Consider the following 22,028-nt stretch of genomic DNA (forward strand, 5'->3'; position numbering starts at 1 on the left):
CTCCACAACCCTTCCCCTTAAATTGCAACCCTCATTGGCCTCATCAAAGTTAGGAGAAAGAGCAGTAGTTGACCCTCTCCTGCACACAGAAATATTAAGGAGGAGTATTCACATTTTTTGTACGAAAAAAAATTCTGACTCTAGGAAATTTACTTTCATTAACAGGATTTTCCAGAGGAAGACTGTGACTTCCCTTCTTATGCCTCAAAGAAGATGTTCCTGGGCATTTCATGTATACAATCAGAAATTCTGGATTCTGATAAATTCACATACATACCTCTCCTTTCTCTCTCAAGAAACAGCTTTTGTAGCTCTCTCAAAAAAAGCCCTTTGTACTTACTTTTTCATATCAGCAGAGGACTTTGCAAGCTACAGCAATCCTACCTCGGACACCGAAGCCACCACTTCAATAGCAATAGCAAACCAGTATCCTAGGCTTGGAGTATAATGTTGCACTTTTTTAGGTATTATCCATTGCAATGATCCATAGTACAGCATGATTTGAAATTGCTAGAAATACGGAATTGGAATTTATCGACTACATGACCAAGTCTAGGATGCCACTGAAAGAGACAGCAGCAGAAACAGACTCAGAGAGTTTCTGAAATAGAAAGAAACTTCCCAAACTGCAAATGAAAGCAAAAAGCAAATCAAACTGTCAGATATATGATGATGCAGCATGAGGGTTGAAGTTTCACACAGCTTATTTAGGCCAAAGTAATTCACTTGCCTATAAAAATCACAAAATAAAACTTGATTGAAGTAATATTTTCTATTTCAAATGGTAAAGCTCATTCTCACTGAAGGCTAATTTCAAATTATTGCTTCTTTACTAAAATGACAAGTCTTTGAAAAACAAGACTTTCTTGGGAGACATGCAGGACATAAGGAGAGCAGATGCAATTAGAAGCTCAATTGCGGCATCACCACATGAACTCTGCAGTATAATGAGGAAAACATAACAAGATTATCTAAAGAAACTCTAGGACGTTGCTTCTATACAAGCTTTGCTGGTATCTACAACAGCACAGGTAGATTTCCAGGCAAGGTGAATTTATGTTCAAGCAAAGTTCTAGCTTCAGTTAGGACTCTAAAATAATTACAAATGATTTCTCAATAGCTTGTCTACATGATTTCAGACATAATCCCTATTAACTGCTACTTTACACTGCAACAACTGCCCTTCTGTTTTGCAGGTCTAACACAATGGTGAAATGAAAGTCTGGTTCTGAAAAGAACACTTCTCAGCAAAATTTGGAGAACATTAGAAGTAGCACAGGAATTGTAAAAGGAAGACAGAGAAATAAGTGGAGTAAAGCAACTTTCTTCTGAAACACAGAATTCTTTAATGAAGAAATCTCCTAAAATTTATGCACCTGTAATAGTAGCAATTTTGTAGCAACACAGAACAGATATAACAGTATTTTTCATGTTCAGGAGATGCATTATTCAATGTGCAAATCAAGAATGGGATGGCTTCCTCTAGGACATAAATATAGCAGAATAAATGTCTGAATTGCAGATGCTGAAGGAGAAAGGACGAGTTTGTCTGCAACACATTTACTCTTTATCAGCAGATGCCTCTGTGGAACAGGGAAAGCCTACTCTTACTGATGCTCTGCTAGTAAGATTTTCAGCCACAGTGCTTCGTATGCAGCCTAACTTTCCCACCACTAACTGAAAGACAGAGAACCTTTGCGAGGAACAACATGAAAAGGAGCAACATAAAAAGAAACTCCCTGGATTCTTAAAGGTCTGCATTTCTCATCCCTTGCCCTGCTGCCTTGGTAAGTTCTCAGCCTCCTATAGCCATGAACAGAAGGCTTCCTGCTTGATTGGCTAGGTAGATGCATCAAAAATCCGTTTGCTGTTGTGGATATACATGAAGGGAATATTGATTTTTATCATTGCCCACCATGTTATTTTCCTTCTCAAAGCAAAAATTCCTCCTACAGGATAGAACAGGAGTGGATTTGGGGGCCTAATGTTTAGCATTATCTAGTGAGTCATCTTCTAATATTTATAAATATCTCTCCTTTCATGATCACATTAGGTTGGAGAATTTGGGCTTTTTTTTCTTCTTTCTTTCAACAGTATAACAGCTGTGGAAATAGGGCATGGGACAAATAAGGCCATATGAAAAAATTTGATGCTGCAGCTGATCATTTGCTGAAGTGCTAGTGAATCAGAAATAGATTGGGAGACAGTATCTCTCAAGGAAACTGAGGAACAGGGTGGATACATCACAGAGTGAGGAATCTGTCACTTCCCCCCCCAGCCACCCAGCACAGTCATAGCAATGAAGTGTAGCACTAACAAGCCTTTGTGTTGGAGGCACATGTGAAAGCTTTGGGGGTTGACAGTGGTTCTCCCCAAAGGGATTAAAGAAGTATGAATGATCTCTACAACCTCTATTATCAGATAATTCTTAAGTCTAATAAAATGGTGACCTAGTTAAACCACATTCCTGTTCCTGGTGTCTCTTTTTCTTGTGGTGTCTGAGATAACAGGGAGATTATTTTGGCATCAATTTAATCTAGTTAAATAGCTTTACTGAAGATCTTTATCACTATAAATAATGGAGGTATTTGAAGTATTTGGTTACAATTCTAACTGAAGTTATCCAAAACAATGCCTCTCTAGCAATCCTCTTCTGCTGTTCCTTCATTCTGTCTGAAGAAAGTTATGAATGTTTTGAACACTTTTCAGCAGTAGCTTAAAGGTGCAAAACCAAACAAAAATACAAGTCTCTGACAAACATTTTAAAAATATCCATGACAGGTATCACGGAACATGGCAAAGTGGTGTATTCATTTACTCTTCAGTAATGAAAGATAAAGGTGAAAAAATAAGATATCTAAAAGAGAAAAAAATAACTGCCTTCTCTTTTCTGAAGCAAAGCAAACAAAAAATCCCTAAAATTATTTGGAACGTAACATCATCTACTCTGATGCAGCACAGTGGGATGAAATACTAAAAAGCATAAAGCATGCCTGCCTATTTAGCATATAAAATTTGGGTGACATGTCTCCTGGCCAGCTGACTGACTTGAGACATGAGTGCCTCATGGCTGGAACACAGGTACTTGGCTGGAATGTCTGTAACGAAGTCAGCAACACCAGTGGATGACAAATTCATGCTCAGGGATTGTTTCCTATTTTTATAGACCTGTGGGGAAAAAAGCTATAATGATTAGATGCATGAGGTCAGAGTTATTGGGAATTTAGCATAACAGAAAATTAAGGAAAACCCTTGCTGCTGTTGAGTGTATGGAGTTCTACAGAATAAAGAAATCATAACATTGACTATGCACTATGTCCTAAACATTATGAACATGGCATGCTCATTTGTAAAGTGGCACACTGCCTGACAGCAAAATAGTTACTTCAACAGGCTAAGGAGACCAGAATGATTTTGCCAATGGTATTCTCCTCCTCAAGCAACAATCACAGAATTCAGTAATTTCACACAAAGGAAAACATCAGATACAACACGTTCAGACGTGGTCTAAAAACATCTCTCATCTTTTTCACCTATTCTGAAAGAGGAAAGGTATTTAACAACATACATGACACACAGCACAGGTCTTTAATACCTAGGTTATCTGAACATCCTTTGTTCTCTTCCCTACACAGTACCTCTTCTGGCTATGACTATTACCTTTTAAAAATCAGGGGTAGCAGCCACCGCACAGTATGCAGAGTTTTAAACATTTTAGTCAGACAGAGAAGAGAGCTGTGTACTGTGTCTGGTACATGTGCACTGTGTCTAGTATTGTTATTTTCCTCATTAACAAAGCAGAAGATAAATTAAATTTGCTTGTGATAAAATCTGTTTCTAGAGTGTGTAACTACATGTTTTTTATTGAAACCTCTAATGACTTACAGTGTTGAAGACAAGATGATTTTTACTCATTTGAGAATTTAAGGATAACCACGATTTCCAGATAACCTCTCAGAAAGCCTGAAACCTTCTGAAAACACTGTTATTTTACAACAGATTAGCAAATAACCAAACAGAAGAAGGTTAGAAAGAGTCAACAGAATGGATAGATCTTGCTTTATGGCAAGGAGCATCCGCTCTCCTCTGTCTCACGTAATCAAGAAGGTTGGAAGCTATATGAGGAGGGAAAACAGAAGTGTATTGGCTGCATATAATATGAGCCAAGCAAACGTGCAGCTAAATACTTAAAAGAAGTTAATACAGCAATACAGAAACACTTCCATTGAACACCTCCTACCTTTCATAACTGCTGTCACATGTCAGATCTGGCTTGAAGACTTCCAATATGAGGTTAGAATAAAACAGTACACATGAAAATAATGCCAATTTTCTGTTGCTATGAAAGTATGAAAATGAATGCCTCCCCACCTGCTGTTTTAACTGATGTACTAATCTGTCCTTCTCTCGTTTAAGAGCCATTACTTCCTCTTGAGTCTTCTTTTTCTTTGAAGCAGACAGTTCAAGCAAGGCAATGTTTGCATCTTTTTCACTTATTGCAGCAAGCAAAGCTTCCTGTCTGATAAAATAAAATAAAAATTGTTGTATTCTCATTGAAACAGAACATACACTACTATATCATACTACATGAGATGTAGTTCTTTTACCCACTGGGAGAACAATCAACCACCTACTGAACACTCTTTAAATAGCAAACATTGTCAAGTCTAATCAAATCATGAAATAAACTGATTAGCCAAAAAAGTTCTTTTTATAGATTTTTCATTATTTAACTATTTCAGAAAACATCTACCTCGGTCTATTTTACTACAATATAATATCTAACAATATTTCTGTGAAAAGCCTTGCTTTTAAAAATCTTTGGTATTTATTTTTTTAAATTAACTTTCCCGAATTCGAGAATATCTTACATAAATATGTTGTGAATTATTCAATTGATACAGATTGAATAATAAAAACCAAAGTGATACAGATAAAACATATTTTTATATTATCCTGTTAATTTGGTACCCTACGGACCTCAGTACAGAAATCTCTGGACATCATCCTCACATTTACTTAAACGTTTTCCTATGGGTTTATTATTAATCATTGTGTCACCACGAAACTATAATTCTAGAAGTAAAATATAACATCTAGGAAAGAAGTTCCTTGATGTAATTGTTCATGAGGAATCTTTTCCTTTGGTATCTTGACCCCTCAATCTCCATAAAGCAAACAGAAACTTATAGCACTCAGAAACATATAGAATTACATAGAAGCTAGAAGGGTCACATCGTAAATAGTTTGTGAGGACATATGACAAAGGTAATTTTTTACAACATGCAGTTGGAAACACAGATCTTGCAGTATCTTATTATTTCTTATGTTCTAAAATGTTCACATTGGCAAGGCCATAATCTGGCCCTTATTTTCCTAAATAAAAGAAATATATTCATCTTCTGCAATGCATTCAAATGACAGACTATGACTTATCAGCCAAGAAAAAGCATACAATACTTAACAGCTTTTAGAACAGAATGTGTTAGGATGTGTTATGGCCTATACCTTTTTCCAGAACTATATAAGATCAATCATTAAAATATAAACACGGACGCATGAGCCATAAATTAACCTTAGGCTCCAACTGCTAATAAATGTAAGAATACAGCTCATGAACTTCATACGGTCAAGGTGAGCTAGAAGTTTTGAATTCTCACAGTCCTTAGTCTTGCCAGCAAAAATGTCAAGAAAGCTATTTCACTTTTATTTCAAAGTTCTTAATGTATTAATGTAAATATTTAAAGGACAATATTTCTGATGGAGGCAAGGAAAAACGACTCATTTATTTTACTCTCGAAGTTATGAGACATGGATCAATTTTAGATAAACAGCTGCATTTTATTCATACACTTAAATAATCTGATTTATTATTCTGTCTTCATTCTAATCACAATTAAATAATGTTTAAAAGAGGATGCCATAAGCCTTCAACAGTCTTAATTTAAATGAAAGCTATTAATTACTTTAAATAACTGGTATTAAAGAAAAGAAATATATCAAAGGGTTACACATCTATAATGCTAATCTGTAATGAGACATAGGTATACTGTTTTCTATAAACCTCATAATAATGCATAAAATTTGCTGCATGGTAATTTGTAAAGGACTGTTGGTGTTTTCATGTGTTGTGCTCAAACACAATATGAATTCCTTAACATTTTCATTACAATCTTAACTTTTTAGTGCACTGAAATTAAAGCAAACTGATTTGCTACTGTATTCAACAACTCCTCTCACCTTGCAGAGAGCAGAGAATTTATGCACCATCTAAAATCTAAATATGCCCTCTTTTGGGCATCCAGCTCAAACAGAAAGAAAAACGTAACACAATTTCAGCTTTTTCTCCACATTACCTTTGACATACAAGTCTGTACTTTTCTGTTTTAGAAATGTGTCCTAACCCTAGGAAGGTGAGGTTTTTTTTCAGGGGTGATAACATAAGCTTTCTGACAGAAAGTGTCAGCAACAGGTATTCAACGACTTTAAAGCCAAAGAAACAGCATATTGCATTATTACGTAAAATACTCTTCTTCTAAATTAAATAAGATTAGGTTAGTTCCTCCACAGTTATCTGATAGCAGACTGTATTACAATTACAAAGAAAGGTTAGTCAGAAATATTGACAATGTTCCAGTGGTTTGCATCATGGAACATTTTCCAATTTTCAACTTGCATCAAGCAACAATTTTGTTGCTATTTTGAACATTATTAAAAAAAAGGTTTCACAATGTTCCTCTGGTTTTCAGGATATGTAGGACAAAGATTTGCCCTGTTTGCAATTAACACCAGTGGGATTAAATCATAATCTTTAAACCATGGTAATAATTGCTGTAAAGTAGGTACCTCTGGTAAGCAGCAAAATATAAATCTATTTATACCATAATTATCAGTCTAAAGATATACTTATTTAATCTATGAAGATAAACATTGACATAACCATCACAAACCCAACACACTCAGAATGAAAATAGGTAAAGAAATCTACATCTCAGAAATTCCAAGATTTTTAAATATATTTAGATTAATTCTTAAATTATGTAAATTAACTCCATCCCAGCCACACCCAATACAATATGTCTGCTCATCTAATAGCAAATTTCATGGTAAATACTTGCCATCTACGAGGTTTCTAATGATATATAATGTTATTTAATTATATGTAACACATACAACAGCTGTAAAAAGCCACAAACAGAGTGTTTTAAATTGACTTGAAAACTACATGAAGCTATACCGAAATTTCACTTCTCCAAAGTTTAGATTATTTCACTGCCTTAAAATTGGCAGTGAAAACACAAACCTGACTAGTGAGGAAGAAAAGTCAGAACTACTGAATTATTTGGTATAATTTCAACATCTGATAATGGGATTCATTCACATCCATCTTTTTTGTATCGCCAGCTAAAATGATCACACGTTCCTGTGGTCACAACTGTTTAACTGTGCAACACTCTCTAGTCCCACTTTAAAGTAGCAGATGAGGCAAAACCTTCCACGGGAGAGGAGAGCCAGTCAACATGCTTTGAAAAATCTGCACTCAGGATTCTGCAGCCCCAAAACCACAAGATTTTGCAGACCCTAGCATGCTTTTTCTCAGCTGATGGCATTGAGGGATTATGAAAGCCAACCAGAAGTTATGAGAATGTTTTTGCAAGGGAAAGCTAACAAAATTTTTTTTCTCTTTTGTCTTGTGGCTCACAGGAGAATTCCATTCCGTACACTACTTTTCCTATTTTGGGAAAATACATAACCAAACACTTAATTCCAGGAAATAATGATTCACACCAAACACTTCCAGGAAATAATGGTTCATAGTCACATGAAATAGCTGCTGTCATATAACTACATAAGTGCTCCACTGAGACGCTCTAACATTTGAGTCAAACCCATAGCAGATACACAAGTTTGAATTGCCCCCCCCAAATTACTGTCAATATATTTTTTAAGTCTTATCTTTATAGTAAATGTAAGTGGAGTTGGGAGGCCTTAAACCTATAAATGTTGAGAGATGACTGCACAAGAATACAAGGATAGGGATTGCTACCGAAGTCCTTCCACAGCAATGTGGAATGATGAATGCATCTACACAGATGGCCAGCTGAATGCAAACTCACACTTACAGTACCCTTGAAGCCGCCTGAATGTGAGTCAGCTTCAGTTCAGAAGCTGTAAATCCTCATTTATCTAAGAGACAAGGTGTTTTAGCTTGGGCATAGTGCCACACAACATGCTGATGGCTTCCAGACTGGAACTGGCTCCCATACAGCCTGCTCAGTGTGGGCAGAGCAAGCTTGAATCTGTCTGCACCTGTCTGCACAGGCATACTCCTGGAGTATGTCGGCATATTATCTGTGTCTATTATCGTGGATAATCTGAACGGTAATAACCTCAAATATATAATCCAGCGGCATTTAACCAGGCATCCGGGTTAACAAGAGTTCAGCAGAGCAGGGCTGTATATTCTACCAAATGATACACGTTGGTTGCTTACATCCTTAGTAACTAACTACTTCAATACAGAGGGAAGACAGAGAGACGCAACAGTTTTTATTAGTCTTTTACGGAGTACAAAATAAAGATGCAGGTTGTGACATGGTATCTAAAGAAACCAAAGCGGCCTCCTTTACTTCTGCATGACCTAGCATACTACCAGAATTACAGTTCCTCCACTAAGTCCCTGGGAGATAGAGGTTGAAAAATACCTTGCCCATGCTGGTGAAGCATCATAAGTGAAGAGATCCGAGCATTTACGAAGCAGCCTGTGGGGACAGACCCAGAGCTCTACATTATCATATCTCATTTATTACATATCACACACAGGTTTACCCACATTTGCGAAAGATGCTGTGCTACCCTGTCAACATACTTCAGGTTTCCTATGGAAGAACCAACAGAAGCAATTTATTTCAGCTACCCAGTGACACTGCTAAAAAATTAATATCACCATTTTTGCAGGAAACATTTGAAATTAGATTATCTGACCACCAGGAACAAGGCTAAGATGTCAGCAAAACAGCTGACAATAACAATTTTTTCACTTACAAACATGAAGTAAACCTCACTCAAAAATTTAAACAGGTGGCAAGGTCTTCATCTAAATTTCTCAGGTGAGTAATCCACTTCTGCTTTGCTGCTAGAAACTGAAACTCATCATGCGTTTCTGTGCAAGAATTTTTGAGAATCAAGACCTGAACTGGCACCAAGAGCAACATACAGTCTGATACACTCCCCAGCTAATGTGCTTAAGAGTGTAAGCGTAATTTATAATTCCTAATTATCTACTGTGTCAGGGAAAAAAAAATACTATCCAAATACAGTTCTATAGAGATGTTATCACTATTTGCAGCCAAAATGTCTCCTTATTGTTTAATAAATGATGGTAATAAAATACATTTTAAACTAATTTATTAGAGCACTGAATTAAATGACATTCTTTAACAGTAATATTTATAAAGAGTAATCCTTTTTGCTATTAGTAGTTTTTCCTCTCTTTTTTTGGCAAACTAATCTGTTATACAAATAACAGGGTCATACTTTTAACACCAAGAAAAATCACTCTAACTGTACACGATAAAATCAGGCAAACTCTCAGATTAATAAAATACATGTTAAATCTAACAGCATTTGCTCCACGTTGGTAATTATTCTGTACATTTTCCTTTGACATACATAAAGTAATTCCTAGGATTCCCAGTCTACATATCCTCCACTATAATATGGTTGCTCATTACAAGGAGGAGAGGGAGAACCTTCCCCTGGAAAAGCCAAACTCATGAAATGAAACTTCTCCTTCCCTGGCAAAGCCTGACTGCACTGTACTCCACAGCAACCTACTATCTCAAGCTAGTGTCCTTAATACGAAGACTGAATATAAAAGTCTCTTGATGAGCATACTTGCAGCTGCGAGATCAGGGCTCAAGGTACTAATGATTCCAGTGAGAAGTACCAAGAAACTTGCATAAATATCTTCGTATACTTAACATCACTTCATACTAAAATACAAAAGAAATGACGAAAGGAACGGTCCCTTCCTAATGGCCAGGAATTCGTTTATTTACACAAGTGGTATTCCACCCAAAAATATTCAGGATTCCACTCTGTTTAATGTTTTTGTTAACTACATGGATGATGGACTAGAAAATCTACTTATTACATTTCAATGAGACTTGAAACTGCGAGGATCTTTAAGTGCCATGAAGACAGGAATAAAATGTCTTGACAAACCAAAGATGCCGTCTAGAAAACTAAGGCAAACTCCTTATTAATGATCTGTTGTGAATAAGGCAAACATCATACTGTGAAGTATAAACAGAAATAGATTGCAAGACAGAAGTGATTCTTTTGATCTACGTGACTTCAGGAAGATCTTAGCTGAAATACTGAATCCAGTTTGGACATGATTCTCCGTGAAAAATGTGGAGACTGTTCGGGGGAGAGCAACAAAAGCAGGTAGAGAAATGACTGACAAAAAAACATTGGAAAAACTACAATAAATAGTCTATGAGTGGCAACATGATAATGAGAACATAAAATGCTATGTTAAATTGAAATAGAACATTTTTTTCCATATCCATGGCAGGCAGAACAAGAAGTAATGTGCATAAATTGCAGGAAAAAAGTTGTGCGTTTTTCCTCTTAATATCTAGCCAGGGTCTAATGACAATGGCAGGTAAGTATGAATAGCAATTAAGTACTAGAGGAAATTGCTGGGGAAAGATGGTCACTGCCAGTGGAAGTCTTTTTGAACAATTTAGGCAAACGTCTGTTAGAAATGATGTGGGTATAGTTGATCTTGCCCCAAGACATGACCTTACCAGCAACCCAATTATTCAATGATTCAATGTTTTAAAGCTGATTTACTCTGTGTCTCATTTAAGACAGTAGTCCTTGGAGTTAATGTCACGTTTTATCTGCTTCCATCATATGCTTGCCAGCCTTCCTAGGACTGGAAGAAAAGACCTTTTACATTTAAGTTTCTACATCTATAGTAAGAAAGAACAATACAAAACTTGAAAATTATCAAGTTTATGTGAAAATTTCCATGACAGCAATTACAGATAAGAATGACTTCATACTGCGTAGACAACTCCTCAGTGATAGTGAAATATGGAGATGCCTTTCCTTGGAGGACATGGCTTTTAGACAAACAAAAAGTACAAAATCACATAAATCTTTTAGGAAAGTCACTGGAAGTTGTGTTAAAGAAAAATTTGAATTAAAGAAAAATACCACACATAGGATTAGAGAAAGCAGATGATACCAAAGCAACTCAATTAAAAATGTAACCTAACACCTGAAAAAAGCAATCTTATAGATCTCTAGCAATACAGACATAGAGCATGTGTTTGTGAAAGCATCTGTCTTGTAGTGAAAAAAATTACTTAATATGAAAAGGAAGCCTTAGGATACTAGAAGGGAAGATAAGATAATGTGAGAAGAAATAAATCCATGAAAGACTCTGTTGAATGCGAAACTGAAAAAGTATACTGTATATGGTATTTTATCAAACTGCAGCCTAAACAAATGTCAAATGGAATAATTTCTCTAACAAATATGGGCAACAACTGAGAAAAAAGTGTTGTTCACTAGCATATATTTAGTCAAGATTAACTATGGATAAAAAAATGTACTAAGAACAGATTTAATAACCCTAAACTGTCATTCAGCTTGTAGGAGGTATTCAAGATACAGCTAATAAAACACAAAAAATGGTTCTAACCACCCACAAAAAAATCTCAGTAGTATAAAACACTGAAGGATGACCACTAAGATAAATGCTTTCTTTTGAGAGCTGCCTTGCGGTTAACCTTCTTAAAGAGTCTCCCAGAAACCTCTAATCATAATACATTGCATTGCCACTTATCACAGTCAATTTAGAAGTGAACTCTGTAAACACTCCTGCTTTACTCCCCACCTCTGTTAGTCTAAGAATAATTTTCTGAGCTTTAATAAAAGAAATCCTGACAACTTTTTGGGAGGTGGGGTGAGTTCTTAGAAACAGTCCAATTGTAATCTAACAGAATTCCAAGATTAAGATTTATAGAAACAAGATCTTTTAACAAGAACTTTTATTGTCTTTACTACTTAAGCGTTTCTCCACAAAATACAGAAACGCAACTTAAAAAGTCACCATTAAAGTTAAATCAAGTCAGAAATGTTTGAACTAATGATATACAGTAGAATACTCATCCAGCTTCTCACATGCTAATCGTACTGAAGGAGAAAAAAAACAGCTCAATCAACTTTTTCCCTTTAATTATTGTTTTCTTTCCCTCATGACCCCCAGTATTCAACCTTAAGTTCAGTAGGAGGTGACTAGAGATAGACAGTGATGAGAGATCCTGTTTGAAACAGCTTCTCTCTGTCACTCCTAAAGCAAATAAATGGTTTGTTAAAACATGCTGTTAATCCATTATGGATGTGCATGCATCTTAGAAAATAAACTTCAGAATATTATTGGTATTTTAAAGCTTTTTCTTTAAAAACAAGACATACTGATCACAAGCATGAAATTTAAAATCTGTATATTCAACAACAGAGTTGTAAGTCTAAGCTAGTTGTGTGACACAGAAATGTAAATTCAGTCATTATTGATTTTAGATGATTATCCTAAAATTGAGTGTCTGAGGTTGACAGAAAATTTGTCTCTCCAATTACATGACTAAATGTACCTTACAAAAGCATATTTATAGGTTACTTCTTCTAAATGAACAATTACTTTGCACTGTTTTCAAAGAACAATCCCTTTTGAAATACTTTCAGAAATAAAAATAGCATGAAATAGCACTTCAGGTCAGCCTGGTGCCCTTACAGCAAGCACAGAGAACTCCACCGCCCAAACACCAAGAAGCAGAGAGGACCGTTCCATTACCTGTGGGACAGAAAGACTGGGGGCCGTGGTCTCACACACCCCAGGCCACCAGTCCAACCCACGAAGCACTTTTCCTACTATCTGAGTATCAAACCTTGAATTTACCATCTGTTCAAGACTCCTGCTGGAAGCAGGTGTGAGGAGGACATATCAAAGCTTGCAGTGTGTGAGAAAGACAACAAATAGTCTCTGTATTACACCTGTATTATATGTGTATTTTCATTAGGCTAGAATCAAGGAGAAACAGGAAGAAGCAGTTGTCCCTAAGGTGAAAATCCAGAGTAAATAGAAAGAAGGAGAAGAGAGGACCTGATTCTGATTAATCACAGAGGAGTTTCTTGAAAAAGAAGCTTTCTTATCCATTTGTCCTTTTCCTCCAGATTACCTCCCCAGAGCCACAGTTCAGTGCTTCTTCCCTGTGTTTCATTATTCCCATAACCACACCTCTCTTACACCCCCCAGTAACAGTAACTGTATTGACTGTGGACTGGCAATTTTAAATTATTCCTTTTTTTAATCCTTAACAGCAATTTGGAATGTGAATATAGGTCTTTTCTTAAGCAAACAAAAACCATCCAGTATAAAGGTACAAGTTGAGAGAGAAATTTTAAAAGGCAAAGAAGGAACTTGATGCCCATCTTTTAGGGCTAATTTTCAAGTAAGAAGTAGGTACTGAACTGCCCTTTGAATTCTCTGAACTTTTTCAAGCCCTGTAACATTGCACTTCTGATGTCTCAATGATTTATATTTTAGAAATGACAGCTAGGTAAAACAGACCCCCTCAGAAAAGACATATTCATCTGTGAAAGCAATTACATCATCGTTTCATAGATCATGCTTCAGTAACCACTGCATTATCATTTCATTCAAATAGGCAGCATTGCTCACACGTGAGTAGATATAACAAGCTTCGGACTGTGTGAGAAATGCAGAGGAAAAAAAAAAGAATTCACAGTGCTGCAAAACACCGCTGAAGTTAGATGACAATTATTTCTGGCTTTTGCAACTTTTTACTAGAATTGACTCCTATTGTTCATTTGGCTTTGTATGATTCTCCATAGGAATGCAACCAACACTTGGTTAAAATACCTCTGCCTGTTTTATGCCATATCACAATATGGCACAGAGATGGGGACTGCTGAGAAGAAGAACAATGGCATCTGAATGCACGGGATTGTGTTACAGCAGAACATAGCACTGCACAGGGTCCACCTAAGTTAAACAGGAAAACAAAACTATAGGTAATCTGTCATTGTCAGCCTCCTTATCCTTCAACACCGCTTTTTGTGTTTAGAGAAGACAAAGATAAAAGTACTTTGCAGGATTAATGGCTTGATCTCTAGAATATAGTTCTTGGTAACGTTTTTGAACTGCCAAATAAATGTTTAAGCTTGGAAAAAAGTTACTATTAAGAGTTACTATTGTTTTAATGAATTTGCAGAGAATTCAAAATATTTGAGTCAAAGACATAAAACTGAGATGCAGAGACAGAACATTAAAAAAGCGTAAACTTTTATTAATTGTATTCTGTTCTTAATTTGAATTGACAACATATTCCAAATGGCCATTTGTTACAAAGTAGATGGTTATGCTAAAGAATGAGTGGAGCTTTCTTTCGACTTTTAACAAATGCTGATCAATAAAATTATCCTTTTGGCAAACAGATAACACAAATAAAAAGATACTAAAATCTATTTCCCTCCTTTCCATTGGAAATTTTAATTAGAAGATTGGTCTGATTTTGAAAGAAGTAACTTAAGGTCCTCCCTCTAATATCCATGAAGTTACAAGCAGCTGCCCTTTGAATAACATATGTAACAAAACTCATAAAATCCAATGTAGGTCACACTGAACTTTAAAGTATATCACAGAGGGAATAATTAGCTCCATTTTGAAACAACATATAGAAATCAATATGAATATGTATTAGAATTTATGCCTTGAGCTGTACAGTATATTAGAAGGCAATTTCAAGAAAGAAAATTGCCTGAATGCGTACTATCAACAGTATGCACTCTCTTGGCACTGCATCACTCATATTTGATAACTAATCTGAGGGCATAGTTTAAATGCTCACTTACTAAAAAGGGTCTTAGACAGAGACTATGTAAACCAGTGTCATATAATTTCCACTAGCCACAAATGTATGTCACAGTACAATTCTGTATGTTAGCCTTAAACTAAGAAACTCCTTAGATTTTTGAACACATACACACACACCCACCCCCAAATAGGCTGACCGTTTTAATATTTTAATTATTCTAATTTAGATTTGTGAAGTCAGAATCATTACCATTAGTAACATGACATCCATTACTTACTGCTACACTATGAGTATGTTAAAACTGTTACATAGCTTAATTTGACAGATACAGGAAATTCTACAAATTACTACAACTTTTTTTATTTTTCTAAAACTAGAATGTTTTTGTTAAATTTGCCTAGTTGATAAGGTATTTCTAGGTACAGAGGAAATTTAAACATACTGCTCCAGACATATTGTTTCTGAGGATTTCATTGTATTGGGAACCATTGGATATGTATTTATGATCAAGGCACAGAAAACCAACTAGTAACACCAATAATTATTGGTGTTAACATAAAAAAAAAGTAGTTAAGCATCTGAGTAAAGAAGATAATTAAAGCTATTTATTCTCAAACTTAACAGGCCACCATTCCTTTAGGTGTGCGATGTCTAAAGACCTAAGTGCCTAAAGGCATTTTGTCAGAGAACATTTATTCAAACCCTGCCTCCATCATTTTACCTCAGTGAAAAAAACACCTTCATTTTTAATAAAATACTGCATGCCCAAAATACAGCATATGAAAATAACAACTATAAAATAGAAAAGTATCAGTAAAGACAATGAAAGTCAAGAGCCAGCACAAGACATTTTAGAAGGAAGGAGAGAGGGAATTATACAACAGCACACAAATATTTCTCTAATTAGTGTCTTAAAAGATTGGGAATGGAAGAGATAGGATACCACATGATGTTATTTAATTATATGACTTCCCTGCTAATGGAGCTATTCACAAGCATTGCCAGGAGCATGAAGACCATCATATGATTCAACTTTGCATAAAGAAGTTTGCTCATTGATCTTCTTTGGTGGGTTAACTGTTTCAAAATTTGTTTCAGACTAAGGAAGCATTTTAAAAAAAGGCATATGTACAGTCTTAGAGCTCTAAGATAATACACATTGACTCACAGTGAAGACAGTTTGTACTGACTTTCTCAAAGCAGATGAAAGAGGCATAAGGTATATCACTGAACTGTACCAGAGACAAGGCACAGTGCCCAACAAGACGGATGTCTGAATGGCAATAAGGAGTCATCATAATAGAAATAACACACGTTGGGTATGTTAAGACAGTTCTACAACAAATTGTAGCATGTTTAGTCTTGATAAACAATTAACTTCTTGCATATCATACTAGACTAACAGGACTAACACATGAAGTTCTTTATTGATTTGAATAATATTTCTGATAGTCTTTAGGAAAACTTCTAAAACTGAAGGACTTTTACTGAGGGCAAAGAAAGAGTCTGCTTTTGAGCTAAGATAAATTAGTTCAAATTTTACTACAAAAATGGATAATAAAATTCCTTAATCCATAGGACTACACTGATTACTGAAAAGTTACTTGATGATACTTTTTAAATTATTAAAACCAGTGAGCTAGAAATAAAAAACTATATGGCACTTACTATTAGTTGGGTAGGTCAACCAAACTGCTTCTCCTTCCTTGTCAACATTTTAACTATCAGCTCTTTCCATGGCTAGATCACTCCTTTCTGTAGATATCAGCTAGGTGTATGTCAGAAGGTATCTGTTCTAGTTGGGTATTCTCAGGTATATGTTAAAAATAACTGACTGAGGTGACTCTTCTTGGGGAAAGGGGATATTAAGACCTTTTCTGTAGAAGCTACCGAGCCTGCAAGGTGGGGCACAGAAAGATGCCACAGCAGGGAGCTGGGGGCCAGCAGCTTGCACAGACACCCAGATTACAAGCAGGGGTGGCAGAGGACAGATAGTACTTCTGAGGAACTGGTAGAAACTGGATAGACTTTGCTGCCATTCAAAAGTCACTGAGTTAGCTGGAAATGGGGTATGTCTGCAGGGGTGGTTATATAGAGATCTTTTAATTTCTGATGAGACATTCCTAGCCTTTCGCTCATCTTTGAGGAATATTAGGGGCAAAAAAAAAAAAAAAAAATAGATCCATGTCAAAAACATGACCAAGCTGTGGCCCTGTCACAAGATATAAGACTTTCAGACACTTAACGTGTGTAGTCATTCAGTCATGTCTCCATCAGCCATAGGATCTGAGATCCATCCAGATGGCACACAGCTGAGTTTACTCATCAGTTAGACACATATATGTTGGCAATGAATGCGCTGCTGTAATCTTCAGAGTGACAGTGGAGTAACAGCACTGTGTATAGTGGTCCCGTATGCATTTTCAAACCTTTTCTTCCTAATGAAGAATGCAGCATTTTTCTCCTCGGTCTTTCTGCTTTTATTTTACGGAAAATGTGACAGGAATTAGCAATGTTTCCCTCCCACCTCATTGTATCTGCAAGATGTGCAAGGCCTGAGAGTTCCCCTCCTCATTGCATTTAATTAATTGGGAGGATACAAAGGACATTTCTGCTAGAAACAAAATACGTTGAGTCCAGTGTGCAAAGTCTGTTTTTAAGGTAGGGCTTTAGAAAACATAGAGAAGTAATCTGGAAAGGCATCAATAATAAAAAAAATCAAAATACTTCCAAAAATACAACTTCAAAATACTATATAGATGTTATTTTACAAACTTTTGATGGCTGTATCGTAGAAAAATACACAGATCTGTTGCAGAACACTGGGTAAAGTGATGTTTATGGACTTACTAAAATTTAAGAACTCTTTAAGAAGTCAACAAAAACTATAGGAGGCTTTAGTATTTGGCAGCCAAGCTACTTAAACCTGTACTAGACATTACAAGAGCAACACAAAAGCAGAGGAGAAATTATTCAAGGAAAGAAACAAAATCAGAAGGGATTGAAAGAATCAAAATCAAAAGGGATTATTATAGGACACTCTGATGCTTAGATCAGGATGGATGACGCTTTTTGGTAAAAAGAATGTGAAGACATTGTACTACACTGGAATTTTAAAACAGGCATAAATTTCATAGTTTAAAAGTATGTTACAATGGAAAAACAAAAGTAGAGCATAGAAGCATCATGCAGAATGCAAATCACTTCAATTTTCTTTTTCAAATCTGACATTCAACAGTGATGACAAACTTTACCCCTCCAAATTTAAACTGGAGTTAAAAAAAAAAAATCCCAAAATCAGAAGTGATGCAGGTTTCAACACTGAAAACTGGAAAGTAGTCAGACAGTTCAGATAGTAAATTCATACCATCAGGTTTCCCCAGGGATAGTCCTACAAGATGTATGTTTGCACGAACATTTGAATCAATAAAGATTGCTAAATTTCTACAGTGGCTATGGTACAGTCAAAAACTATAAATTACTTCCAAAACCTAAGGCACGGACTGTAAGTGTAACAAAAACCAATTGTGCTTTTGGAAAAATAATAACCAGCCAATGCAAACAAAAGAAGTTTGCTTAGAATCAAATAGAGGACACTTTCTGGGGCCTCTGCATGTCCATGGTTGATTTCATTTTTTTTTTTTAAACTATGTACAAAATTGTACACTTACTATAACCTTGGATGAGCTCTAGAATCGAAGACAACAGAAAAAATAAGATGTTTCTAAGCAGGATTTTGAACATTACCTGAATCAACAGCACATCTGGAAAGAATTGTGACAGAAACAGCCTAAGTAGTCGCTATGGAAAATGCTCTCTTAAATTGCTATCCGGGTGGCCTTGGGACTCCTACAAATAATACGATCCATTTTAAGATGAGCTGCCACTAGAAGGAGGAATGCTAATGGAAGTAAGTGCCATTGCTATGAGAAATGAAATGACAGCTGTTAATTTCTGCAATGAACAGAGATTCTGTACAGGTGGTAGGAAATAATAGCACCTCAGCAGCTCAAAGAAGCCAGAACTAACCATATCAAAGTCTAGATACAAAAGTAGGTGTAGGTTGTTTTTCCTGTTGTGCAGAACGGAACTAGTTAATTAGTACAACTCATCTCTGCAGGTAGCCATGCTGATGAATGTACTGTCCAAGACAAAAGAAAATGCACACTCTCAAAATACAACAATGATTTGCAGTATTCCAGAAATTATTTTAAAGCATGTGGAACCATGTTAGCTGCCTAGAACGATATTTCCCCAAATAAGAAGATAACACAAAAGCTAGCTAAAAAGATGCTGAAAGAGAGAATGCAATGTTATGCTTTCTGGAATAGAAGAGTAAACAAAATAAAAAATTCAGGTTAGTATCACATATTAAGAAAGGTTATCTATGTCTGCCTTAACTCTTCCAAAAAGAGAAACATATATAGGCTATTATTGTATTCATGACAAAAACCTTTGATTTAACAGTAGAAACCAATGCTTTTGTTAATAAAGAACTGATGTATTTTTAAAAGTAGGAAACACTATGTAAAAATCTAATAAATACGATATTTAAAACATTAAAAACTACATTCAAGTATTAAAAACCTGGAAAAGACATAATTGGTTTGGCTGTACTGCTCGTTTTAAAACCATACTATGTGAATACTGCTCATGATTCCATAGTTAAGGTTGACTTAAGCTTATCCTTAAGGCAGAGAATCATATTATTTAAGTACAAAAGAACAAAGTCTATTTCTCCCCAAATTACTTCCATGCTTCTGAACATTAGTGGAAGTTACTTTGTAATGAACAATTACTAACAGCTACAATTGTTTGGGAGGAACAGAGTGCATATGATGTTTATAAAGGCTGACACATTCAGTTCATGTTTACAGGAAGCAGGCTAGCTTGAAGCAAGAGGCCTGAAGAACAAGGAACTTAACATATCAGTGCTGACTACCTAAGTGAAAAGTAAATCAGTGTAGTGCATGGGAACATAATTTCACATATGTTGACAATAGCTCCAAAATAAATAATTTCTTATGTTTTCTAAGAAGTCACTGTCTCAGCCACTCATATAATAGAGAAAATTATTTGTTCTACTCTGCAACCAATACAGTGTACAAGACGCATTGTAATAAAAGGAGGAACTGCTAATAGATATTTCCTCAGTTTTTTCAACATGCAGAATAACTTTTACTGGTTATAATCAATTCTTATGCTGTTAGCCAGCAAATTATTGTTGGACCGGGAATGCTGAATGGATAGTCATTTTTGAAGTCTTTCCATCTGAATGTAATCTGCGTCACTAGCTGCCAACCTTTTTGCAGCTGAAAAGGAGTAATGTCGCACTGAGTGCTCCACCTTGACATTCTTCCCATTCACAACCCTGCCTTCTTTCTCAGCAGGTACTGCTGCTACTTCCACTTAACCTCAGTACCAACAGCTCTTCTGCATCCTGCAGTTGTTCCAGTATTGTCACTAAGCCATGAAGCTGGCTAGACTGAAATTTCTGCCCCGTGCACCCCAGCATCTCCACTTCCAGCCAGCTGATACACAGACAACTGATGGACAAACTGGACAAACCTAAAACCTACCTGGCAGAGATTATCTGTGCAGTTTATTCTGTGTAGTGCCTTGTCATTAGGTTTATATAATTTTCTGCTAACTAAACAACAGGTAGTCATAGTACAGTCAACTGAATAAATTAGAGCACAAACAATATCAGCTGAAAACAGTTCCCAAAGTTCAACGCTGTACCTCAAAATGACCAATCTGCTGAGTTGAGAGATGGACAGAACCCCAGCTGTGTCCCCACGTCCTTTCAGGAAACAGCTTAAATTCCTCAAAGGACCCAAGCATATGTTTGTACTATTAAGACAGGCCTTAGTTTTTCAAGTAACAGAATACAGTCTCAGGAACTATGACTTTTTCCAAGTCAGCAAAGAAATTATTACTGACAATGACTACTGCACCTCACTGGTGATTCGTTAAAGATGTTGAGAAAATTTTCTAGTTAAAAAGCTGTGGCCTTCATTTTCTAAAGATGGGTATAACACTAATCACCTTAAAATAATTTATTCCAGCAGTGAAACCTCAGCTGCTGCAGGAGAGGAGAGAAGCTGTGTTAGCTACCGAAAGAACAAATAGCATTTACCAACATTTACCACCTCATAGATAAATTTTTAGTTATCTTTTTCAAGGTGAACTTCTCAAACTCTGTTCTTTAACATACAAATACAAACCCACCAAATTACAAATTATTTCATACTGTACATGTGACAATATATGCCTACATGGTCCTAAAAAAGCTGTAACTTCTTTAGCCTAATGATTAAAGAAAAATGAAGTTTCTGAAAAACATTCAAAATACCACTCAGTTCCCTTCTGCACAGAAACTAAAATGGTGAGAACCCTACAAAGGGCTGTGGAACTCTTGGACTGGGTAAACACTGCTTATTCCAATCAGCTAAAATCACTTCTAGGAAACCCTACTCAAGAAAACATTTTAAGTAAATCTCATTAGTCATAGGCTGTGCCAATACCCAGCACAAAGTCACAGCTTCCAGGTATTGCATGATTACAACCCACAATGATGAAGATAAACATAACCATACCTCTCACGACTCAGACAAGGTCAACATCTCCTGATTGAGCAAAATGCCCACAATAATACAGGAAATAAGAGAGCTTGCTGGCAGGCTTTAGAGCAACCAGGTAACACTCACATATGAGAAACAGAAGTCCTTTGCTCCTTGCTTGATATACCACTTGCCCACAGACTTGAGATAACACTCTTCTGTATCTTCTCTAGCCCTAACCATAGTAATACATAAGCTAATCTAGTCCAGCAGCGCTTGAAGTAAGGATTAAGTTTCATATTGTTCCTGCCAGGAATCTACAGAAAAATTATCAGAATGTGTCTTTTGAGTATAATAATAAAATAGAGATATTAAGAATTCCAGGCCTGGTCTTTTCCTATTCAATACAGACAAGCAATAGTATAGCTAACTAAACTACAGCAACCCTCTAGTGTAAACAAAATCCAGCTGCTAGATTTGGTCCAGGTCTAATTCTGAAAAGGGACCCCAAGGACTCTAGTCCTCACAAGGTCACCATGTGGTATTA

The 22,028-nt window shown here is 36.0% G+C and overlaps 1 protein-coding gene across 1 annotated transcript in view; it reads right to left on the reverse strand.

Annotated features, from left to right (window-relative positions):
• ERC2 (ELKS/RAB6-interacting/CAST family member 2) overlaps positions 1–22,028 on the reverse strand; it is a 499,899-nt gene that overhangs the window by 148,103 nt on the left and 329,768 nt on the right. The window contains exon 17 of the mRNA XM_059823475.1: positions 4,372–4,519. Coding sequence (XP_059679458.1) covers positions 4,372–4,519 — 148 coding nt within the window. The remainder of the gene's footprint in view (positions 1–4,371; positions 4,520–22,028) is intronic.

Source organism: Gavia stellata, chromosome 12 (assembly GCF_030936135.1).
Source record: "Gavia stellata isolate bGavSte3 chromosome 12, bGavSte3.hap2, whole genome shotgun sequence".
NCBI lineage: Eukaryota > Metazoa > Chordata > Aves > Gaviiformes > Gaviidae > Gavia > Gavia stellata.